This window comes from Pecten maximus, chromosome 2, assembly GCF_902652985.1.
Source record: "Pecten maximus chromosome 2, xPecMax1.1, whole genome shotgun sequence".
Classification (NCBI taxonomy): domain Eukaryota; kingdom Metazoa; phylum Mollusca; class Bivalvia; order Pectinida; family Pectinidae; genus Pecten; species Pecten maximus.
This window is the reverse complement of record NC_047016.1, coordinates 42,284,420-42,311,922: the sequence shown is the minus strand read 5'-3', so window position 1 is coordinate 42,311,922 and position 27,503 is coordinate 42,284,420. Positions and strand designations below refer to the sequence as shown.

Genomic DNA, 27,503 nt, shown 5'->3' with positions numbered 1-27,503 from the left:
CTAGTTTTGAGTCTAGTGGATTGAGTACTGCTCTAATTTTGAGTCTAGTGGGTTGAGTACTGCTCTAGTTTTAGGCTAGTGGGTTGAGTACTGCTTTAGTTTTGAGGCTAGTGGGTTGAGTACTGCTCTAGTTTTGAGGCTAGTGGGTTGAGTACTGCTCTAGTTTCGAGTCTATGAGGTTGAGTACTGCTCTGGTTTTGAGTCTAGTGAGTTGAGTACTGCTCTAGTTTTGAGGCTAGTGGGTTGAGTACTGCTCTAGTTTCGAGTCTATGAGGTTGAGTACTGCTCTGGTTTTGAGTCTAGTGAGTTGAGTACTGCTCTAGTTTTGAGGCTAGTGGGTTGAGTACTGCTCTAGTTTTGAGTCTATGAGGTTGAGTACTGCTCTGGTTTTGAGTCTAGTGAGTTGAGTACCGCTCTAGTTTTGAGGCTAGTGGGTTGAGTACCGCTCTAGTTTTGAGGCTAGTGAGTTGAGTACCGCTCTAGTTTTGGGGCTAGCAGGTTGAGCACTGCTCTAGTTTTGAGGCTAGTGGGTTGAGTACTGCTCTGGTTTTGAGTCTAGTGGGTTGAGTACTGCTCTAGTTTTGAGTCTAGTGGGTTGAGTACTGCTCTAGTTTTGAGTCTAGTGGGTTGAGTACCGCTCTAGTTTTGAGTCTAGTGGGTTGAGTACTGCTCTAGTTTTGAGTCTAGTGAGTTGAGTACTGCTCTAGTTTTGAGTCTAGTGGGTTGAGTACTGCTCTAGTTTTGAGTCTAGTGGGTTGAGTACCGCTCTAGTTTTGAGTCTAGTGGGTTGAGTACTGCTCTAGTTTTGAGTCTAGTGAGTTGAGTACTGCTCTAGTTTTTAGTCTATGAGGTTGAGTACTGCTCTAGTTTTGAGTCAAGTTGGTTGAGTACTGCTCTAGTTTTGAGTCAAGTTGGTTGAGTACTGCTCTAGTTTTTAGTCTATGAGGTTGAGTACTGCTCTAGTTTTGAGGCTAGTGTGTTGAGTACTGCTCTAGTTTTGAGCCTAGACTGGATTGAGTTGCTACTCTGTATTGAGATTGATCAGTGTAGAAGTATGTATAGCAAACTGGCCTGTGTTGAGGTTACCAGGTGTATTTACAGAGAATGTTGACCTGCTATACTGCTGACAGAATGTTTCTGATTAGCACAAGGGGTCTAATGTTACAAGATTACTGTTCTCTTTGATTACAAATCAAACGTTAATTGTGAATTTATTATGTGGAATTTAGGGTAACAGACCCTCCACATTGCTAAACACAGTGTCTCAAATACGGTAGATATCCCACAGTTCTGGTCCTAGTACAAAAATAATGTAAATAGTCTACACAGTACTGAACAGGTAACATTGTATTATATAGATTGTGTCTACAGTAGTCTACACAGTACTGAACAGGTAACATTGTATTATAGAGATTGTGTCTACAGTAGTCTACACAGTACTGAACAGGTAACATTGTATTATAGAGATTGTGTCTACAGTACTGAACAGGTAACATTGTATTATAGAGATTGTGTCTACAGTAAATAGTCTACAGTACTGAACAGGTAACATTGTATTATAGAGATTGTGTCTACAGTAGTCTACACAGTACTGAACAGGTAACATTGTATTATAGAGATTGTGTCTACAGTAAATAGTCTACAGTACTGAACAGGTAACATTGTATTATAGAGATTGTGTCTACAGTAGTCTACACAGTACTGAACAGGTAACATTGTATTATAAAGATTGTGTCTACAGTAAATAGTCTACACAGTACTGAACAGGTAACATTGTATTATAGAGATTGTGTCTACAGTAGTCTACACAGTACTGAACAGGTAACATTGTATTATAGAGATTGTGTCTACAGTAGTCTACACAGTACTGAACAGGTAACATTGCATTATAGAGATTGTGTCTACAGTAAATAGTCTACACAGTACTGAACAGGTTACATTGTATTATAGAGATTGTGTCTACAGTACTGAACAGGTAACATTGTATTATAGAGATTGTGTCTACAGTAAATAGTCTACACAGTACTGAACAGGTAACATTGTATTATAGAGATTGTGTCTACAGTAAATAGTCTACACAGTACTGAACAGGTTACATTGTATTATAGAGATTGTGTCTACAGTAAATAGTCTACAGTACTGAACAGGTAACATTGTATTATAGAGATTGTGTCTACAGTAAATAGTCTACACAGTACTGAACAGGTTACATTGTATTATAGAGATTGTGTCTACAGTAGTCTACACAGTACTGAACAGGTAACATTGTATTATAGAGATTGTGTCTACAGTAAATAGTCTACACAGTACTGAACAGGTTACATTGTATTATAGAGATTGTGTCTACAGCAAATAGTCTACACAGTACTGAACAGATAACATTGTATTATAGAGATTGTGTCTTCAGTACTGAACAGGTAACATTGTATTATAGAGATTGTGTCTACAGTAGTCTACACAGTACTGAACAGGTTACATTGTATTATAGAGATTGTGTCTACAGTAAATAGTCTACAGTACTGAACAGGTAACATTGTTTAGGGAATGTCTGCAGTAAATGTACAACAGTTCTGATGAGCATATATATATTTAGTATAATGTCTATATTTCAGAGTCTGTAACACATTGTAGCTTTTTTAACATGCAAACCTGTTGTATGTATATCTCGTCTGTTAGGAGCTATTGTGAGTCATTGTTTGTTAGTTCACCTGCCAGAAGGATTACTGAGCTTGTGCTGTGTTATGTGACATCCTGTGTGTGGCCATATGGCTGTCCGGCGTCAATGATTCCCTTTAAACAGTTATTTGATTAGAAATAATTATGAATCTTTGTTTATCAGCTCATGGTTAAGAGCGATATCTTCTTTAATAGCTCACTAGTTATGAGTAATTATGAGTCTTTGTTTATAAGCTGACCAGTTAAGGATAATTGTGAGTCCTTATTTATCAGCTGACCAGTAAAGGATATAATTGTGAGTCCTTGTTTATAAGCTGACCAGTTAAGGATAATTGTGAGTCCTTATTTATCAGCTGACCAGTAAAGGATATAATTGTGAGTCCTTGTTTATAAGCTGACCAGTTAAGGATAATCGTTACTTCTTGTTTATAAGCTGACCAGTTAAGGATAATCCTGAGTCCTTGTTTATAAGCTGACCAGTTAAGGATATAATTGTGAGTCCTTGTTTATAAGCTGACCAGTTAAGGATATAATTGTGAGTCCTTGTTTATAAGCTGACCAGTTAAGGATAATCGTGAGTCCTTGTTTATAAGCTGACCAGTTAAGGATATAATTGTGAGTCCTTGTTTATAAGCTGACCAGTTAAGGATATAATTGTGAGTCCTTGTTTATAAGCTGACCAGTTAAGGATAATTGTGAGTCCTTGTTTATAAGCTGACCAGTTAAGGATAATCATGAGTCCTTGTTTATCAGCTGACCAGTTAAGGATAATTGTGAGCCCTTATTTATAAGCTCACTTGTTAAGCTTTATACCACACAGTCCCAGATGCTTGTTGGCAAAAATATTAACCATCTGGGCTTTCTGGAACTTGAAAAGAAGATTTTTGAAGTTTTTAACATAGTTTAACCCTATGACCTAGAAAATAGGTCAAGGTTATTCATATAAGGAAACTTTAAACCACTCAGTCCTTGGTACCTGCTGGCATTGACTTTTTTATATCCTTGCAAATTTTGGAAATTTCAGTGTGAGAATTTTTCAATGGCTGCCACCAGTGGGCTTCTCAATCATTTGATTGCTCTTTTTGGGATGCCTATATATGGGCAGGACATTAGACACATATGAATTGAAAGATTCAATATGACAAAGTTCATGTTTATTACAAATCCAATATAGCATTTTCTAAGTGTACAAAATATTTATTTCATAAACATTTCTTTCTCATTCACTCTAAACATGAAAACTCTATCACCTCTAACCATATAGATACAATTATGACAACTATCATACCTTAGTTACCATGGTAACATCACAGCTATCTTAGTTACTATATAGTTACATTTCACCTACCAAAGCTTTATCTTGGTCATATCTCACCTTCCCATGGTTACATAATTATCTCATCTACATGTACCATAGTTACCATGGTTACTTGTGTCATCTACATGTACCAATGTTACCATGGTTACATATTTCATCTACATGTACCAATGTTACATATTTCATCTACATGTACCAATGTTACCATGGTTACATATTTCATCTACATGTACCATAGCTACCATGGTTACATATGTCAACTACATGTACCATAGCTACCATGGTTACCTATCTCATCTATATGTACCATAGTTACCATGGTTACCTATCTCATCTACATGTACCAATGTTACCATGGTTACATATTTCATCTACATGCACCATAGTTACCATTGTTACATATCTTATCTACATGTCATGTACCATAATTACCATGGTTACATATTTCATCTACATGTACCATAATTACCATGGTTACATATTTCATCTATATGTGCCATAGTTACCATAGTTACATATCTACATGTAACATGGTTACCATGGTTACTTATCTCATCTCAATATACCAAAGTTACCATGGTTATGTATTTGATATTTTAGCTTTTTCAACTCAATAAGTACTCAATAGATATTTCTTTCTTCAATGTGTACGGTCATGGGTTCTGTAGATGTTCATTTTACACCTATCTTAGTTACCATGGACACATCACTACTACCATAGTTATGAGGTAGCATCTCTGCTACCATGGTTACCATAATAACAACAAGCATAGACGTGTCTGCGGAATGTTGTTGACATATTGACAAGTGCAACAACTTGAGTATTTGCACAGTTACAATAATATAGCTTCTGCTATTTAGTATATTTTTTTTGTTATTAAGTAGACTAGGATTCATTATGTTTAAAGTACTGCTTAATAGCAGGATTTCAACTGTGACACATTGTGTGATGTCTACTGTGACACATTGTGTGATGTCTACTGTGACACACGGTGATGGTGATGTCTACTATGATACATTGTGATGGTGATATCTACTGTGACACATTGTGATGGTAGTGTCTACTATGACACACAGTGATGGTGATATCGACTGTGACACATGGTGATGGTGATGTCTACTGTGACACACTGTGATGGTAGTGTCTACTATGACACACAGTGATGGTGATGTCTACTGTGACACATTGTGATGGTGATGTCTACTGTGACACACAGTGATGGTGATGTCTACTGTGACACACGGTGATGGTGATGTCTACTGTGACACACGGTGATGGTGATGTCGACTGTGACACATGGTGTGATGTCTACTGTAACACATTGTGATGGTGATGACAACTATGATACATTGTGATGGTGATATCTACTATGACACACAGTGATGGTGATGTCTACTGTGACACATGGGGTGATGTCTACTGTGACACACAGTGATGGTGATGTCTACTGTGACACATTGTGATGGTGGTGTCTACTGTTACACACAGTGATGGTGATGTCTACTGTGACACACAGTGATGGTGATATCTACTGTGACACATGGTGATGTCTACTGTGACACACGTTGATGGTGGTGTCTACTATGATACATTGTGATGGTGATGTCTACTGTGACACATGGTGATGGTGATGTCTACTATGATACATTGTGATGGTGATGTCTACTGTGACACATTGGGTGATGTCTACTGTGACACACAGTGATGTTGATGTCTACTGTGACACATTGTGATGGTGATGTCTACTGTGACACACGATAATGATGGTGTCTTCTATGATACATTGTGATGGTGATGTCTATTGTGACACATTGGGTGATGTCTACTGTGACACATGGGTGATATCTACTATGATACATTGGGTGATGTCTACTGTGACACATGGGATGATATCTACTGTGACACATTGTGATGATGATGTCTACTGTGACACATTGGTTGATATCTACTGTGACACACAGTGATGGTGATGTCTACTGTGACACATGGGTTGATATCTACTGTGACACACAGTGATGGTGATGTCTACTGTGACACATTGGTTGATATCTACTGTGACACACAGTGATGGTGATGTCTACTGTGACACACTGTGATGGTGGTGTCTACTATGATACATTGTGATGGTGATGTCTACTGTGACACATTGGTTGATATCTACTGTGACACACAGTGAAGGTGATGTCTACTGTGAAACATGGGGTGATATCTACTGTGACACATGGTGATGGTGATGTCTACTGTGACACACAGTGATGATGATGTCTACTGTGACACATTAGGGGATGTCTACTGTGACACATGGGTTGATATCTACTGTGACACACAGTGATGGTGATATCTACTGTGACACACAGTGATGGTGATGTCTACTGTGACACACAGTGATGGTGATGTCTACTGTGACACACGGTGATGGTGATGTCTACTGTGAAACATGGGGTGATATCTACTGTGACACACAGTGATGATGATGTCTACTGTGACACACAGTGATGGTGATGTCTACTGTGACACACGGTGATGGTGATGTCTACTATGACACATTGGGTGATGTCTACTGTGACACACAGTGATGGTGATGTCTACTGTGACACACAGTGATGGTGATGTCTACTGTGACACACAGTGATGTTGATGTCTACTGTGACACATTGGGTGATGTCTACTGTGACACACAGTGATGATGATGTCTACTGTGACACATGGGTTGATATCTACTGTGACACACAGTGATGGTGATGTCTACTGTGACACACAGTGATGGTGATGTCTACTGTGAAACATGGTGATCGTGATGTCTACTGTGACACACGATGCTGGTGATTTCCACTGTGACACATGGTGATGGTGATGTCTATTGTGACACATTGGGTGATTTCTGCTGTAACACATTGTGATAGTGATGTCTACTGTGACACATTGGGTGATGTCTGCTGTGACACATTGTAATAGTAATGTCTATTGTGACACATGGTGATGGTGAAATCTACGGTGAAACACATAGATGTCCTCGGTGACAAACAGTGATGTCTACTGTGACACATTGGGTGATGTTTACTTTGACATGTGGTGATGTCTACTGTGACACATGGGGATGTTTTACTATGACACACAAAGATTTCTAATGTGACACATGATGATGACTACTCTGAAAAACTGGGATGTCTACCGATACACAAAATGATGTTTAATGTGACACATGATGATGTATACTGTGACATGGTGATGACTTAACCCTGTGACAAAAGGTGATGACTGTTATGACAAACAGTGATGTCTGTATTGATGCAAGGTTATTCTCACCATGACAAACTCTGATGCCCATTTTGACACAAGATGATGCCTATTGTAATATATAATGATTATCATACATAATTTTCATTGTAGCACACATAATGTCTGAATAGTTATCACACTTTTGATATGTCACTGTCAGTATCACACGACCATGGCTTTGACTTTCATGGTGGCCCTCTTGAGCTGTATCCACTCTCCCTTGTCGTAGTTATACCAGACCATACCGAGCTGGTAACGCCCATTGAGGTTACTGTAGTGGCAGTGTTTGTACCACCAACCAGCAGTGTAGTACATAGCACAATTGGTACTGCTGCCGTCATTATCCTGGTCAGGGGAACTGAACCCCATCTCGTCCGAGTACTCCAGGGAGTCGGTGGCATTACCATGGTAACCGTCCACATGTAGCTTGTATTTGCTGTCCTCATTATCAACACTAAAGTGAGAATAGGTGACAGTCCAGAATTTGTCATCAATGTCCACCATGTCAATTTTCAGAGATAGGTTTTTGTTATAGGTAAGTGAGTGAATGAGGTCATTTCCTAGCCAAAATTCATTATCACTGGATCCAAAGCCTACTTTGTAATCATTCCAGCCCCGGGCGAACTCCTCACTCCCGTCAAACCGTCGTTGTATCAGGGTCCAGCCACCCGTCCCATCTTCCATATCACAGCTGACTTTGAGAGAGCGTGAGGCATTGGCTGGGTAGATAACATAGAGCCCTGACAGGTGATAGCCACGCTTGTAATAGTCCTCACAGTCTGTAATAAACACACACAGATATAATAATAAAACTATTTTTATTTTCAGAACAGAATAAGAATTGACAAAATCTTCCCCTACCTTGAGGGTGTGACATAAAAATGTCCAACCTGAGTGATATTATCGGTTGTCCAACCCAATAAGGCTATGCCGAGGGTCAGATGATCAAGAATATCACCCAAACAGATGGAGATTTCTGTGACATCCTCAAGGTGGGGGATGATAGTTTTTCTCATAATACTATTTACAAAGGCACCGAAACAACAATTCAATGACATCACATGATAATTCAATCACATCCACGGCAACATGATGTTGCATTACAATATGTCCTTTTTCAATAATGAAGCAATCAGACCCTCCATTTAACTAAAATAGTCTAATGGGAGAAAGATACAGTGTGTTCATCCCCTACCTTGAGGCCATGACAAAGAAATCTCCAACCCTGGAGATGATTGTCTTACATTTGGCAGATTATCACGCTAGACAACCTCATCCCTCGGTTGGAGATTTCTCTGTCACACCCTCAAGGTATACAGGGAGATTCTATTAATCTTGAACAGGTAAAATAGGATACAAATCTGAATGATGGGAGAGTTACTGATTGGAGATTTCTCTGTCACACCCTCAAGGTATACAGGGAGATTCTATTAATCTTGGACAGGTAAAATAGGATACAAATCTGAATGATGGGAGAGTTACTGATTGGAGATTTCTCTGTCACACCCTCAAGGTATACAGGGAGATTCTATTAATCTTGAACAGGTAAAATAGGATACAAATCTGAATGATGGGAGAGTTACTGATTGGAGATTTCTCTGTCACACCCTCAAGGTATACAGGAAGATTCTATTAATCTTGAATAGGTAAAATAGGATACAAATCTGTGAATGATGAGAGAGTTACTGATCAATATACATAGATTGATTTATAATTTACCACTTGTGACAGTAATGGACTTACCTTGAGGTAACATGAACCTGACATGGTCCACTTCCTGTTTCAGCTCGTCTATAACAGTTACATTGCTGTTGAGATATTCAATCTCCCTGACCATGTCTCTAATGACATCCGATTGGTTGGTGTTGGTCAGGTGGACACGGAACAGACCACGGTCAAGCCTCTTAAGCATCTCTTTGACCATGACTTCTGTCTCTATAAGTTTGGATACTTCCTGTTTGAGTTGTGATATCTTGGCATCTTGATCTCTATCTGTATTGTATTTTTTACACTCAAACAATGACTCATTTAGAGCAGAGATTTCAAGCTTTGAAATTCTGTTTTCATTGTAAATTATCTGAAGAGAAAGATCTTCAACCTGTGATTTTAATGTCTCCAAATGTTCTGTATCAGGCTGCAAGGCATTGTCAATCGGTTGCCTTGGTAATTCGCTATTTCTGTTAACTTGTTGTTGATGTTGATGTTGTTGTTGATGTTGTTGTTCCTGTTGTTGTCTTTGGGTTTTCTGTAGGTTTGACATGGTTTCCTTCATGTCTTGTACAGAATTGTTGAGCTGAATCACATACATTCGCAGCAGGTTGAATTGTTGGTAACCTAGCGACTGTACGTCTGCTACCTTCCATTCCACGTCTCGCACATGGTTACTGTTGTTGAGTATCATGTTGGTAAGAGAGGTGATCTGACGCTGGTTAAACTGGGTCGAGTTGACAATGTCTGTACTGGCCATCTTCCATTGCTCAAGAGTGATAACATTTTGTGTGAAGTTGAGCAGTGATTCTTGTAAATTCCCCATGAAGTCTCCGAGTTGGATGGACGTCAGTTTGGTCTCAACGTTTACAAGACTGGTCTTCAACTGATCAACCATCTTCTCCAAGTCTAATATCTCCTCGTCACGTTCCTGAATCTCCAGGATAAAATCCTCAGTATTGAGGTATTGTGGATGGCCATGAGGTAGAATGCCTATTGGGATCTCCCTGAATGTCTCCTCACCACTTCCTGTTTCCAGGCTATCAGAACTCTCCTCTATTGGAGTAAGAATGTAGTCTGTTTCTACATCACCAGAACCTTCATCATTAGTCACTAATTGTAAAGTTGACCCCGGAAACGTTGAATTTTTGTCCAGTCTACTCAACCTGGATCTGATATGACGGAAGTTTCCTTCGGTAAACGGTTTTGTTTGATTTTCTATAAGCTGCTCCAGACTTTGTATCTTGTTCAGGTTATCCGTAACATTTTCCTGGTGCATCTCAAACATACTATATACATTTAAAGAGACATTTTTTATATCATTCTCCAGATTTTCAAGTCGGAGGGAATATTTACCAAATTGTCTGTCAAGTTTACGGAATGACCGTCTAGTTCCTTCCTTCAGTTTCTGGTAACTGTCCAGTTCTGTTTTTATCTGTTCCTGCTCAAAGCGCATGTTATTCATGTTCAGACGATAATTGTCCACATTTTCCTCAAGCTGCGTGAGACGGTTTTGTATCTCAGAAAAACTGTGTTGAAACTCCATAGTCGAGGCCAGAGCTCGTATAGCATCGTCATTGGTCTCTCTACTGTAACGTTCAAGCTCCTTCATCTTATACCTGTTTTAGAAATCAAAAAGTCAGTTGAAATTCATACAGTTCAGCTTATATGAGGTATCATACAGGCAAATTAGGTCATACAGGTATAATACAGTTTAATTAGGTCATACAGGTGTAATATGTTTTATACAGTGTAATTTGATCATACATGTGTCATACAGTGTAATTAGGTAATACAGATGTAATGTAGTGTAATTAGGTCATACAGGTGTTAATAGTGTAATTGGGTCATACAGGTGTGATATACATGTAGTGTAATTAAGTCATACAGGTGTTAATAGTGTAATTGGGTCATACAGGTGTGATATACATGTATTGTAATCAGTTCATACAGGTGTGATATAGTGTAATAAGGTCATATTGGTGTAATACAGTTTAACATGGTCATAAAGGAAGTTGATACAGAACATCTTTATAGACTGCTGTTACTGTATGGTTGACTCACATTGAGTACACACTCACTACACCACGTTCAGGAAATTTACTCACATTAAGTACACCCACTATACCACATGTCAGGAAATTGACTCACATTGAGTACACTGTCTAAACCACATGTCAGGAAATTGACTCACATTGAGTACACTGTCTAAACCACATGTCAGGAAATTGACTCACATTGAGTACACTGTCTAAACCACATGTCAGGAAATTTACTCACATTAAGTACACTGTCTAAACCACATGTCAGGAAATTGACTCGCATTGAGTACACTCTCTAAACCACGTTCAGGAAATTGACTCACATTGAGTACATTACCGGTATCTAAACCACATGTTAGGAAATTGACTCACATTGAGTACACCACATGTCCCACATGTCAGGAAATTCTTCAGTCTTCTCTCATGAAGCCAAACCAATGCTTTTGTCACAATTTTCAATTAAAATGTACTATTGATTTCAAATTCATCCTCTTAAGTGAGCATTGATTCTACAGTGGGAACACAATGTGGTCATTGTACCACACACAGGCTGCTATTCTATTTCTCATGATAGTGATCAGGAATCTGATCTGGGGCCAGATCAGGGGCCAGATCAGGGAGTCAGATCAGGTTGTCTGTCTCAGTGCTGTTCACCAGTAAGGAATTTCCAGATAGTGTAGAAAATGTTAGTCATGCATTAGATTGTATGTAGTGGTTAAGAAGCCCAGCATGGTCATAAATACAATATTAACACAAACACAATGATATATAAATAAACTTTACTCATACAAGTACATCTATGATAAAAAGATATATTGTCTTGATACTGAGGAGTGAGATAAGAGGAGTAAGATGACAGAGTAAGATGACAGTGTGATGACAGTAAGATGATTGAGATAGATGACAATGAGATGACAGAGATAGATGACAGTGGGATGACAGAGTTAGATGACAGTGTGTTGACAGTTAGATGACAGTGAGAAGACAGACTTAAATGAAGGGAGATGACAGTGAGATGATGGAGTTAGATGACAATGAGATGACAGAGATAGATGACTGTGGGAGGACAGAGTGAGATGACAGTGAGATGACAGTGGGATGACACAGTGAGATGACAGTGAGATGATGGAGTTAGATGACAGTATGATGACAGTTAGATGACAGTGAGATGACAGACTTGAATGAAGGAAGATGACAGTGAGATGATGGAGTTAGATGACAATGAGATGACAGAGATAGATGACTATGGGATGACACAGTGAGATGACAGTGAGGTGACAGAGTTAGAAGACTGGGAGGACAGAGTGAGATGACAGTGTGATGACAGTTAGATGACAGTTAGATGACAGTGAGATGACATGCTTAAATGAAGGGAGATGACAATGAGATGACAGTTAGATGGCAGTGGGAGGACAGAGTGAGATGACAGTGAGATAGAGTGAGATGACAGAGTGAGGTGACAGAGTGAGATGACAGAGTGAGATGACAGAGTGAGATGACAGAGTGAGATGACAGTCAGATGACAGTCAGATGACAGAGTGAGATGACAGAGTGAGATGACAGTGAGATGACAGAGTGAGATGACAGTGAGATAACATTGAGATGACAGAGTTAAATGACAATGAGATAGAGTGAGATGACAGTTAGATGACAGTGAGATAGAGTGAGATGACATAGTTAGATAACATTGAGGTGACAGTGAGATGACAGAGTGAGGTGACAGTGAGATGACATTGAGATGACAGAGTTAAATGACAATGAGATAGAGTGAGATGACAGTGAGATGACAACGGGATGACAGAGTTAGATGACAGTGAGATAGAGTGAGATGACAATGAGATGACAGAGTGAGATGACAGTGAGATGACAGTGAGATAACATTGAGATGACAGAGTTAAATGACAATGAGATAGAGTGAGATGACAGTGAGATGACAATGGGATGACAGAGTTAGATGACAGTGAGATAGAGTGAGATGACAATGGGATGACAGAGTGAGATGAGAGAGAGAGATGACAGTGAGATGATAGAGTGAGATGTTAGTGTGATGACAGAGAGGTGACAGTGAGATGACAGTGAGATGACATTGAGATGACAGAGTTAGATGACAGACAGAGATGATGGGGTGAGATTAGGCTGGGATGCTAAAACAGGATGGGATGGCTTATAAAAAACACTCACCTGTCAGAATCTCTTTCTCTTTCCATTTGTCTTAATTTCCTCATGAGAAAATCAGTCTTTGATGATAATTTGATGATCTCAAGATGTCTGTGGACTGGTATCTCTGTTGACTGGATGCTGGGGACTGATCCAGGGTCCAGAATGGACCCGTGGGTGGTGACTGTCCCAGAGTCCAGAATGGACCCCTCGGTGGAGAGTGTCCTTGTGTCTCCAGTTGGCCTGTGGGTGGAGGCTGGGTCCAAAGCATGTCTGTAACCGTCTGGGTCAGTGATGGGGTTAGGAGGACCAGGTGACTCAGTGGTGACAGCATGTAGGGATGGAACATAAAGACACAACACCATCCCAACCACACAAGGACTCACAGCCATGATGGTCTAACAGTACACCATCATGGTATAATTACCAATTACACTTCATAGGATACCAGAGTCTGTTGCTGGGGTCATTCTGTGCTCCACTCAGTCTGGTCAAGTGGGAAGTGACACGGGCCCAATGGGAGGAATATCTGAGGCCTCCTGGAGCTGTGGGCTGTCTGGTACCAGAGCCTGTAACTGCTGGAGTTACTTCTCTGTTGGAGCAGCTCACTACAGCTGCAGGGGGTGACTACAAATATAGAACAGTCCAGCTTAGTTTTACTTTTAAAAGGAGAGGCCTATTTGGGGGTAATTGGCAAGTGTATTGGTTTGATATTACTGTGTAGGTTGTGGAGGCCTTGTCTCTTTGTTTTCTTTAAGACAAGTAGGTACCTGAGGCCCATCGGGGATAACCAGATTATATAATAATCAGGGATTCCCTGAAGTAACAGGAACATGTTACACAACTCAGCTTTGTTGTATAAATCTGTAAGCCACTTGTTTCATTAATCCTAATTGAGGGAGGGGTATATGTGTATAACAGGTATTATATACATTTGTCTCAAGTAGCCTGTCACATAATTACAGATGATAACATAGCTCAAGGCCATGAGAGAAGGTGTGTTGTATAAATTTCCTAAATATCTTCAGGTAGACAAGTTTAATTATATAATTTATCAATTATTTTCTCTGTATATCATGTGTATACATGTACATATGTGTAGACAAACTTTATGTGTACCAAATATACATGTGTAGACAAGCTCTATATATCATGTGTATACATATGTGTAGCCAAGCTCTTTGTATAACATGTGTACATGTGTAGCCAAGCTCTCTTAATGTATAACATGTGTACATGTGTAGATAAGCTCTCTTTATATCATGTATACATCTGTGTAGACAAGCTCGATCTCTGTATATCATTTGAATACATCTTTGTAGTTAAGCTCTCTTTATATCATGTGTACAATTTGAATGCACCTTTGTTGACAAGCTTTCTATATATCATGTGTATACATATGTGTAGACAAACTCTTTGTATATCATATGTACATCTGTGTAGTTAAGCGCTCTATATATCATGAATACATCTTTGTAGACAAGCTCTCTGTATATCATATGTGTGTACATCTTTGTAGACAAGCTCTCTGTACATTTTTGTATATCATGTGTACTAGCTCTCTATATATCAAGTGTACATCTGTGAAGACAAGCCCTCTGTACATTTTGGTAGATCATGTGTTTTTACAAGTTAATCTCTGTTTTCTTTGTTATGCACTTACCATTTTCTTTTTCATTCATGCAGACTCTGTTAAGGATCTGGGACTGTTTCCTGTTGGAAGGACCAAAGGTCTTGTTTCGCTTCACACTGGCCATCCTCAAGATGAATGAGAAAGAAATTCTGCAGAAGAGAGATACAATAAGCATTATGAGATATCTCAAGACCTGTGCCAAGCATACCTTTGATGCTGACAGTCTCATCATGGTTTGTTCTAGTTTCATAGCAAACCTTTGTCAGTATACACAAACTATATCAGACTTTTGTCAGTACAGACAAACTACAGCAAACCGTTGTCAGTACAGACAAACTATAGCAAACCTTTGTCAGTACAGACAAACTACAGCCAACCTTTGTCAGTACAGACAAACTATAGCAAACCTTTGTCAGTACAGACAAACTACAGCAAAACTTTGTAAGTACAGACAAACTACAGCAAACCGTTGTCAGTACAGACAAACTATAGCAAACCTTTGTCAGTACAGACAAACTACATCCAACCTTTGTCAGTACAGACAAACTATAGCAAACTTTTGTCAGTACAGACAAACTACAGCAAAACTTTGTAAGTACAGACAAACTACAGCAAACCGTTGTCAGTACAGACAAACTATAGCAAACCTTTGTCAGTACAGACAAACTACAGCAAACCTTTGTCAGTACAGACAAACTAAAGCAGACTTTTGTCAGTTCAGACAAACTACAGCAAACTGTTGTCAGTACAGACAAACTACAGCAAACCTCTGTCAGTATAGACAAACTATAGCAAACCTTTGTCAGTACAGACAAACTATAGCAAACCTTTGTCAGTACAGACAAACTACAACCAACCTTTGTCAGTACAGAAAAACTATAGCAAACCTTTGTCAGTACAGACAAACTACAGCAAAACTTTGTAAGTACAGACAAACTATAGCAAACCTTTGTCAGTACAGACAAACTAAAGCAAACCTTTGTCAGTACAGACAAACTATAGCAGACTTTTGTCAGTTCAGACAAACTACAGCAAACTGTTGTCAGTACAGACAAACCATAGCAAACCTTTGTTGTAAGTACAGACAAACTACAGCAAAACTCTGTCAGTACAGACAAAATACTACAGCAAACCTTTGTAAGTACAGACAAACTATAGCAAAACTTTGTCAGTACAGACAAACTACAGCAAACCTTTGTCAGTACAGGCAAACTACAGAAAAACCTTTGTCAGTACAGACAAACTATAGCAGACTTTTGTCAGTTCAGAAAAACTACAGCAAACCGTTGTCAGTACAGACAAACTACAGCAAACCTTTGTCAGTACAGACAAACTATAGGAAAACTTTGTCAGTACAGACAAACTACAGCTAACCTTTGTCAGTACAAACTATAGCCTTTGTCAGTACAGACAAACTACAGCAAACCTTTGTCAGTACAGACAAACTATAGCAAGCCTTTGTCAGTATAGACAAACTATAGCAAACCTTTCTCAATACAGATAAACTACAGCAAACACCTGTCAGTACAGACAAACTATAGCAAACCTTTGTCAGTACAGACAAATTACAGCCAACCTTTGTGTCAGTACAGACAAAGTATAGCAGGGTTGGTTTTAGGGTTAAATAATCCTATTTCAGGGTTAGTGTAAATGTTTTATGACCCTATTTCAGGGTTGGCGTTATGGTTTTATGACCCTATTTCATGGTTAGTGTTAGGTTTTATTTACCCGATTTCAGGGTTACTGTTAGAGTTTAATTACATTGTACCTTTTCCAAATTTGATGATCTGATGCGGTGAATGTGACTTTGTCTTACAGGCTGCCTTTAAGGATATTAAAGGGTTCCCTAGGCGACAGGACATGGCAACCAAGCAGGCATGTTACCTGAAGACACTGAAAGACAAAAACAAGCAAAAAGAGCTTCAGCGTCTGGCGTATACCGAGAGGGAACACCTGGTATGGCAATGTAGTCTAGAACATGATATTTTCCAACATTTGTGACATTGTCAGATCTCTTAAACACTTACTCAAGATTTTAAATTCTGGATCATGATATTCAGTTAGCAGGTTTATAAAATAATACCCAGTAAAGTGTTTCTGAAAATAAATCATATTGACCCATATTTAATTAGGTACAGGGATTTGATTTGTAAAAAAAATCAAATTACTGGTAATGAACAAAATAGCTTGATTCATTATCTTTAAGCTGTACATGTACCTTGATTTGACTATATATATACAATGTTTGCTTCATAAAATGACCTTGATATTCATTCAAGGTCACCATGTTCAAGATAGGTGTTTGCCGCCTTACTGGGGAAACCATTGGTTTATTATCCAACAAGAATTTATCTATTTGAGTGTAATTATACCTAGTCTGGAGAGTTAGAAAGGTAGTAATCATGTTTTAAAATGTCAAGTGTGTCTTTTGTTCTGTGACAAAATTATAACAATGAAGGTTGTGTTTCTGTTGTAGTATTTTAAGATGGAGAATGAGACGGGTAACTACATGGGAATCGGGTCGGCTGTCGCGGTTGATGACGGTAAGTGAAGATTTCATGTGTGACCACTAACAAAATTGTACATAACAGTTAATGTGAGTGTATAGCTATCCTCTATCGAACATAAAAGGAAATGGAGTATACTTTTGTTGGTCAATTTCATTTATGAAATTATGATATTTTATCCAAATATTGATCTCCCTCAACTATCTTTCACTAATTTAAATCAATTCTAATAAGTCATGTAAAAATATACCTCAGTTAAATTTCTCTAAAACTGTGAGAGCTGGCTTCACAAAATGACACTGATGATTCCAGTTTTTCTTTATCTTTTTTTTTTTTTTTTCCCCATTATTTCATTGATTTTGTATTTTGTATTTCTATGACATCATCAAGCAGATATTTAGTCAAGTTTGTTTATTTTTTTATCATGTCAGTAAAGGTCACAGGGATCAAATAGTTTTAAGTATCTAAATGACTTCTCATTAGCAGAGAACCTCAGTATTTTAATATCTGTGCTAAAATTATTTAACCAAGATCCCCAGGGTTGATATGCCAATGGTAGCTGGTATGGAATTTGTTCATATAGATATAATTTATTCTCAAAATGGAATGAAGTGGTTTTCAACTAAGCATAAATGACATCAATCAATTCAAATAATGTTGTACATATTATTAGCAGGTGAGCAGTACAGGACCGTTAGGCCTGATCTGTTGAAGTTATGCCCCATCTAGACAATTCCTCCTATAGTTTTCATCAAAATTTTTCAAAAACGTCACTTACGTAGCCAACACATTGAAATTGTGTAAATGAGTATTTACAGAGTGGGAATATGATGGATAGAGGAGCTAAGGAGTTAGACAACCATTTTCCATGAACATTTCTAGTTTATCACGATAATTTCTTTCTCCCAAACAGTTTAACCACAAATATGTTATCCCTCATTCATCCTCAAACTATTTTGTTCAATCTTTTTTTCCACACACCATCCGTTTCTGGAACCTACTGCCCCCTGACATCACACTCAGCACTGACCTTACACCATTCAAGGCAGGACTACAAACACACATAATTCAGCATGTTGCATTATTTTCATTTCATAGTTTAAGAATTTTTTTATTTTTAAATAAAGAATTTGACCACAAACTTCCCCTTAACAGTGCAGCTATGTGTAATCTTCGACACAATGAAGGATATACGTGTATAGTATAATGTTGATGTATATTGTATTACACATATAGTATAATTTATATATAGTATAATGTATGATGATATTCCACTGACTCTCCAAATAATTTTCTTTCTTCTGCAGGTAAAGTATGGTTCTGCTATGGTGATCAGAATGTTGGGAAGGTCTCCAAGATAACCTGTGAGGAAGGCCTGATGTACGACATTAACTTGGAAGTAGGCAGACAGAAAAATACAAAATGATTTACGTACACACAGGGTCCATGTCCCTTCTACACGGTACACACAGGGTTCCTGTCCCTACTACACACAGGACTCCTGTCCCTACTACACACAGGACTTCTGTCCCCACTACACACAGGACTCCTGTCCCTACTACACACAGGACTCCTGTCCCTACTACACACAGGACTCCTGTCCCTACTACACACAGGACTCCTGTCCCTACTACACATAGGACTCCTGTCCCTACTACACACAGGACTCATGTCCCTACTACACACATGGACTTCTGTCCCTACTACACACATGACTCCTGTCCCCACTACACACAGGACTCATGTCCCTACTACACACAGGACTTGTGTCCCTACTACACACAGGACTCGTGTCCCTACTACACACATGGACTTCTGTCCCTACTACACACAGGACGCCTGTCCCTACTACACACAGGACTCCTGTCCCTACTACACACAGGACTCCTGTCCCTACTACACACAGGACTCCTGTCCCTACTACACACAGGACTCCTGTCCCTACTACACACAGGACTCCTGTCCCTACTACATACATGACTCCTGTCCCTACTACACACATGACTCCTGTCCCTACTACACACAGGACTCGTGTCCCTACTACACACAGGACTCGTGTCCCTACTACACACAGGACTCCTGTCCCTACTACACACAGGACTCCTGTCCCTACTACACACAGGACTCCTGTCACTACTACACACAGGACTCCTGTCCCTACTACACACAGGACTCCTGTCCCTACTACACACAGGACTCCTGTCCCTACTACACACAGGACTCCTGTCCCTACTACACACAGGACGCCTGTCCCTACTACACACAGGACTCCTGTCCCTACTACACACAGGACTCCTGTCCCTACTACACACATGACTCCTGTCCCTACTACACACATGACTCCTGTCCCTACTACACACAGGACTCGTGTCCCTACTACACACAGGACTCGTGTCCCTACTACACACAGGACTCCTGTCACTACTACACACAGGACTCCTGTCCCTACTACACACAGGACTCCTGTCCCTACTACACACAGGACTCCTGTCCCTACTACACACAGGACTCCTGTCCCTACTACACACAGGACGCCTGTCCCTACTACACACAGGACTCCTGTCCCTACTACACACAGGACTCCTGTCACTACTACACACAGGACGCCTGTCCCTACTACACACAGGACTCCTGTCCCTACTACACACAGGACTCCTGTCCCTACTACACACAGGACTCCTGTCACTACTACACACAGGACTCCTGTCCCCACTACACACAGGACTCCCGTCCCTACTACACACAGGACTCCTGTCCCTACTACATACATGACTCCTGTCACTACTACACACAGAATTCCTGTCCCTACTACACACAGGACTCCTGTCCCTACTACACACAGGACTCCTGTCCCTACTACACACAGGACTCCTGTCCCCACTACACACAGGACTCCCGTCCCTACTACACACAGGACTCCTGTTCCCACTACACACAGAACTCCTGTCCCTACTACACACAGTACTCCTGTCCCCACTACACACAGGGTTCCTGTCCCTACTACACACATAACTCCTGTCCCTACTACACACAGGACTCCTGTCCCTACTACACACAGGACTCCTGTCACTACTACACACAGGACTCCTGTCCCCACTACACACAGGACTCCTGTCCCTACTACACACAGGACTCCTGTCCCTAATACACACAGGACTCCTGTCCCTTCTACACACAGGGTTCCTGTCCCTACTACACACAGGACTCCTGTCCCTACTACACACAGGACTCCTGTCCCTACTACACACAGGACTCCTGTCCCTACTACATACATGACTCCTGTCCCTACTACACACATGACTCCTGTCCCTACTACACACAGGACTCGTGTCCCTACTACACACAGGACTCGTGTCCCTACTACACACAGGACTCGTGTCCCTACTACACACAGGACTCATGTCCCTACTACACACAGGACTTGTGTCCCTACTACACACAGGACTCGTGTCCCTACTACACACATGGACTTCTGTCCCTACTACACACAGGACTCCTGTCCCTACTACACACAGGACTCCTGTCCCTACTACACACAGGACTCCTGTCCCTACTACACACAGGACTCCTGTCCCTACTACACACAGGACTCCTGTCCCTACTACATACATGACTCCTGTCCCTACTACACACATGACTCCTGTCCCTACTACACACAGGACTCGTGTCCCTACTACACACAGGACTCGTGTCCCTACTACACACAGGACTCCTGTCCCTACTACACACAGGACGCCTGTCCCTACTACACACAGGACTCCTGTCCCTACTACACACAGGACTCCTGTCACTACTACACACAGGACGCCTGTCCCTACTACACACAGGACTCCTGTCCCTACTACACACAGGACTCCTGTCCCTACTACACACAGGACTCCTGTCACTACTACACACAGGACTCCTGTCCCCACTACACACAGGACTCCCGTCCCTACTACACACAGGACTCCTGTCCCTACTACACACAGGACTCCTGTCACTACTACACACAGGACGCCTGTCCCTACTACACACAGGACTCCTGTCCCTACTACACACAGGACTCCTGTCCCTACTACACACAGGACTCCTGTCCCCACTACACACAGGACTCCTGTCCCTACTACACACAGGACTCCTGTCCCTAATACACACAGGACTCCTGTCCCTTCTACACACAGGGTTCCTGTCCCTACTACAAACAGGGTTCCCGTCCCTACTACACACAGGACTCCCGTCCCTACTACACACAGGACTCCTGTCCCTACTACACACAGGACTCCTGTCCCTACTACACACAGGGTTCCTGTCCCCACTACAGACAGGACTCCTGTCCCTACTACAAACAGGACTCCTGTCCCTACTACACACAGGACTCCTGTCCCTACTACACACAGGGTTCCTGTCCCTACTACACACAGGACTCCTGTCACTACTACACACAGGACTCCTGTCACTACTACACACAGGACTCCTGTCCCTACTACACACAGGACTCCTGTATCTACTACACACAGGACTCCTACCCTACCATATAGGTTTCTATAGTTACTACACACAGTTCTTTTTTCTTATAGCACAGAGAGATATTGACATACAGTTTGTCATCCTGTTGTGATGTTGATAGGATTCTTTATGTGTTACAGTTTGACTCCCGAGTGATGTGTCTACACCCTGTGAGTAACAACATTGTGTTACTGGGAACACTCTCCTGGATGTTATATGCCTACAACACAAAAACAAGGTAAGCTCCTTCTCTACACACACAACACAAAAACAAGGTAAGCTCCTATTGTACACACACACAACACAAAAACAAGGTAAGCTCATACAGTACACACACAACACAGAAACAAGGTAAGCTCCTACAGTACACACACAACACAAAAACAAGGTAAGCTCCTACAGTACACACACACAACACAAAAACAAGGTAAGCTCCTACAGTACACACACAACACAAAACAAGGTAAGCTCCTACAGTACACACACACAACACAAAAACAAGGTAAGCTCATACAGTACACACACACAACACAGATACAAGGTAAGCTCCTACTGTACACACACAACACAAAAACAAGGTAAGCTCCTACAGTACAAACACAACACAAAAACAAGGTAAGCTCCTACAGTACACAGACAACACAAAAACAATGTAAGCTCCTACAGTACACACACAACACAAAAACAAGGTAAGCTCCTACTGTACAGACACACAACACAAAACAAGGTAAGCTCCTACAGTACACACACAACACAAAAACAAGGTAAGCTCATACAGTACACACACACAACACAAAAACAAGTTAAGCACATACAGTACAAACACAACACAAAAACAAGGTCAGCTCCTACAGTACACACACACAACACAAAAACAAGGTAAGCTCCTACAGTACACACACACAACACAAACCAAGGTAAGCTCCTACAGTACACGCACAACACAAAACAAGGTAAGCTCCTACAGTACACACACACAACACAAAAACAAGGTAAGCTCATACAGTACACACACAACACAAAAACAAGGTAAGCTCCTACAGTACACACACAACACAAAAACATAGTAAGCTCCTACAGTACACACACACAACACAGATACAAGGTAAGCACATACAGTACAAACACAACACAAAAACAAGGTAAGCTCCCACAGTACACACACACAACACAAAACAAGGTAAGCTCCTACAGTACACACACACAACACAAAAACAAAGTAAGCTCCTACAGTACCCACAAAACACAAAAACAAGGTAAGCTCCTACAGTACACACACACAACACAAAAACAAAGTAAGCTCCTACAGTACACACACACAACACAAAAACAAGGTAAGCTCCTACAGTACACACACACAACACAAAACAAGGTAAGCTCCTACAGTACTCACACAACACAAAAACAAGGTAAGCTCCTACAGTACACACACAACACAAAAACAAGGTAAGCTCCAACAGTACACATACAACACAAAAACAAGGTAAGCTCCTACAGTACACACATACAACACAAACACAAGGTAAGCTCCTACAGTACACACACACAACACAAAAACAAGTAAGCTCATACAGTACACACACACACCACAGATACAAGGTAAGCTCCTACAGTACACACACAACACAAAAACAAGGTATGCTCCTACAGTACACACACACAACACAAAAACAAGGTAAGCTCCTACAGTACATGCACACAACACAAAAACAAGGTAAGCTCCTATAGTACACGCACACAACACAAAAACAAGGTAAGCTCCTACAGTACACACACAACACAAAAACAAGGTAAGCTCCTACAGTACACATACAACACAAAACAAGGTAAGCTCCTACAGTACACACACAACACAAAAACAAGGTAAGCTCCAACAGTACACACACACAACACAAAAACAAGGTCAGCTCCTACAGTACACACACACAACACAAAAACAAGGTAAGCTCCTACAGTACACACACACAACACAAACCAAGGTAAGCTCCTACAGTACACGCACAACACAAAACAAGGTAAGCTCCTACAGTACACACACACAACACAAAAACAAGGTAAGCTCATACAGTACACACACAACACAAAAACAAGGTAAGCTCCTACAGTACACACACAACACAAAAACATAGTAAGCTCCTACAGTACACACACACAACACAGATACAAGGTAAGCTCCTACAGTACACACACAACACAAAACAAGGTAAGCTCCTACAGTACACACACACAACACAAAAACAAGGTAAGCTCCTACAGTACACACACACACAACACAAAACAAGGTAAGCTCCTACAGTACACACACACAACACAAACCAAGGTAAGCTCCTACAGTACACGCACAACACAAAACAAGGTAAGCTCCTACAGTACACACACACAACACAAAAACAAGGTAAGCTCATACAGTACACACACAACACAAAAACAAGGTAAGCTCCTACAGTACACACACAACACAAAAACATAGTAAGCTCCTACAGTACACACACACAACACAGATACAAGGTAAGCTCCTACAGTACACACACAACACAAAACAAGGTAAGCTCCTACAGTACACACACACAACACAAAAACAAGGTAAGCTCCTACAGTACACACACACACAACACAAAACAAGGTAAGCTCCTACAGTACACACACACAACACAAAACAAGGTAAACTCCTACAGTACACACACAACACAAAACAAGGTAAGCTCCTACAGTACACACACAACACAAAACAAGGTAAGCTCCTAAAGTACACACACAACACAAAAACAAGGTAAGTTCATACAGTACACACACACAACACAAAACAAGGTAAGCTCCTACAGTACACACACACAACACAAAAACAAGGTAAGCTCCTACAGTACACACACAACACAAAAACAAGGTAAGCTCCTACAGTACTCACACAACACAAAAACAAGGTAAGCTCCTACAGTACACGCACACAACACAAAACAAGGTAAGCTCCTACAGTACACACACACAACACAAAAACAAAGTAAGCTCCTACAGTACCCACAAAACACAAAAACAAGGTAAACTCCTACAGTACACACACAACACAAAAACAAGGTAAGCTCCTACTGTACACACACACAACACAAAAACAAGGTAAGCTCCTACAGTACACACACACAACACAAAACAAGGTAAGCTCCTACAGTACTCACACAACACGAAACAAGGTAAGTTCATACAGTACACACACACAACACAAAACAAGGTAAGCTCCTACAGTACACACACAACACAAAACAAGGTAAGCTCCTACAGTACACACACAACACAAAAACAAGGTAAGCTCCTTCAGTACACACACAACACAAAAATAAGGTAAGCTCCTACAGTATACACACAACACAAAAACATGGTAAGCTCCTACAGTAAACACACAACACAATAACCTACATTTAAGGTCACAGGAGCTAAATATGCAAAAATCTTTGAAAGACTTCTTTTCAATAATCAAGAGATCCAGAAACTTGATATTGGGCCTGCAACATGCTGAGATGAAGAGCTACCAAGTTTGTTCATATGAATCACCTTTACTGACGTTCAAGGTCACAGGGGTCAAATGTTTAAATGACTTCTCAATAACCAACAGACCCAGAGACCTGATATTGAGCCAGTAGTATGCTGGAATGAAAGGCTACAAAATTTATTTACATGAATGAACCTTATATTGGAATAAAGTGGTAATCAGTTAAGTATCTACATATAAATCACCTACATCAAATTCAATGTTGCATTAGAATCAGTTGAGTGGCACAGGCCAATTAGGCCTCTTGATTGTACCATCAAATTTGTTGAAATGAAATAAAATGTTATTATGCTTATTGCATTGTCTGCATATAAAGTTTTCTATGGTGAATATTTGTGTCCTTCAAGACCTTTTCAGTATCATTTTTTTTTCTATGGAGGGTTATACAACAGAGTATTTTCCTTCATTGATAAATACATGTACTGTACATGTATATGACCACATTCTAATGTATAATGGTAACACCCCCATCGGGAGCCCCATTGGAAACCTGAAAGTATTAAACATGGTGTTGTTGGAATTAAAGGGGATATTATCAAGCCACTACCAAGTGCAGCAATATCAGTTATATCAGTAAATTTGTGACATCACAAAATGTCAAAAATGTAGCTTGGCTTACCTGTTTCTGGTGCCTATAGAATAGTCATTATGAGGGTTATTTTCAAGACACAGACTTGCAAATGATATTGAATGCTAGAGGAAAGAGAGAAGGAGAGAAAGAGAAAAATGGGAAGGAAAGAGAAAAATTGCATTTGTGTTGTGAAAAAAAAGTCCCATGCAAAAGATCACTGAGTAATATGAAGTGAGTAATCTCCCCTGTTGAGGAAAAGATACAGAACTAGGAAAAGTGAATTGTGTTGTGTATCTAGAGTTTTCTTACTTGCTACTGAAAATAATCTATATGTTTACATTAAGAGTGATGTATAAGAATTAATCTGAAAATGAACTTTTAGGGACAGCCTCTGGAAGCTACAGCTCCACGATGCCATACTTTCGCTGTGTTGCTATGACGACAAAGAGAACATGGTAACCAGACATTTCGCAGGCCTTGCTGATGGCACCCTGGCAGTTATGGAGGTAATCAACACTGAAAAAAATAACTCAGACAACTTAAATAAAATATCTCATTAACAATTGACATTTTTAACTCACTTGGTTAGGAATTTCTCTCGTCTATAACTGAGAGGCCCAGAAACCTGATATTGGGCCTGCAGTATGCTAAGGGGGAAGAGCTACCAAGTTTGTTCAAATGAATGACCTTGACTTATGTTCTAAGGTCAAAGAGATTGAATTCTCAATAGTGAAGAGGCCAAAAGATCTAATATTGGGGCAGTTGCAGGCTGGGGTGAAGGGTTATCAAGTTTGTTCAAATGAATGACCTCGACCTACATTTGAATCAAATATGTTAAAATCTTTGAGCAACTTCTATTCAATAACCAAGAGGCCCAGAGATCTAATATTGGGCCTGTAGCATGCTGAGATGAATGTTATCTAGTTTGTACAAATGAATGACTTTAATCTATTTTCAAGGTCAAGGAAGTTGTATGTGTTCAAATCTTATAAGATGTTTTATCTTCTTGATGTGTAGGAATATCTTTATACTTTCTTATATTATTTCTTATTTCACTTCAATGAAGATAAGATAATACATTATAACTTAAAACTGTTTTCTTTGTTATTTTTGTCGAGCAGCAAAGTAACCTGGAGAAGACTATCCCTGAAAGTGACATCATGTACATTCCCATTGGCCAAGCTCCTCTAGCATGTCTCTTGTTGCTAGGAGACCAGCTGTGGGTAGCTAGTGGTAACACTGTGAGCATCATACATGCCAGGTCAGTACCAGAAATAACACCAAATATGCTGCAAGATACATACAAAGGGAGATAACTTGTGTTGGACAACTTCAACATGATATCAAACTTTTGTATTTTATAGGACTCTGGACACTATGGACAGCTTTACAGTGTCCATAAACCCATATGACCACATCCTGTCCCTGATAACAGGGCAGTTCGGTGTTTGGATCATCCTACGTGGGTCCTCCATTTTGGAACTCTGGGATGCCAAGACACTCAACTGTAAGATGTTGTACGATACTCGAACTGACCGCTACCCACAACTGAGGAAGGTGAGTTCTCATCGCAACCTACAACT

General features: G+C 40.2%; 2 protein-coding genes across 2 annotated transcripts in view; one reads left to right on the top strand and one right to left on the bottom strand.

Annotated features, from left to right (window-relative positions):
- LOC117343169 overlaps positions 1–27,503 on the top strand; it is an 86,728-nt gene that overhangs the window by 53,588 nt on the left and 5,637 nt on the right. The window contains exons 20-27 of the mRNA XM_033905506.1: positions 14,867–15,046; positions 16,632–16,769; positions 17,290–17,356; positions 18,628–18,719; positions 21,949–22,046; positions 26,303–26,426; positions 27,042–27,181; positions 27,285–27,477. Coding sequence (XP_033761397.1) covers positions 14,867–15,046; positions 16,632–16,769; positions 17,290–17,356; positions 18,628–18,719; positions 21,949–22,046; positions 26,303–26,426; positions 27,042–27,181; positions 27,285–27,477 — 1,032 coding nt within the window. The remainder of the gene's footprint in view (positions 1–14,866; positions 15,047–16,631; positions 16,770–17,289; positions 17,357–18,627; positions 18,720–21,948; positions 22,047–26,302; positions 26,427–27,041; positions 27,182–27,284; positions 27,478–27,503) is intronic.
- LOC117322139 (protein scabrous-like) lies at positions 3,801–13,744 on the bottom strand. The gene is made up of 3 exons (XM_033876905.1): positions 13,205–13,744; positions 9,018–10,600; positions 3,801–8,053 (listed from the first exon to the last, which is right to left on the bottom strand). The coding sequence occupies exons 1-3, from the start codon at positions 13,570–13,572 to the stop codon at positions 7,437–7,439; spliced, it is 2,568 nt and encodes an 855-aa protein (XP_033732796.1). The 5' UTR covers positions 13,573–13,744; the 3' UTR covers positions 3,801–7,436.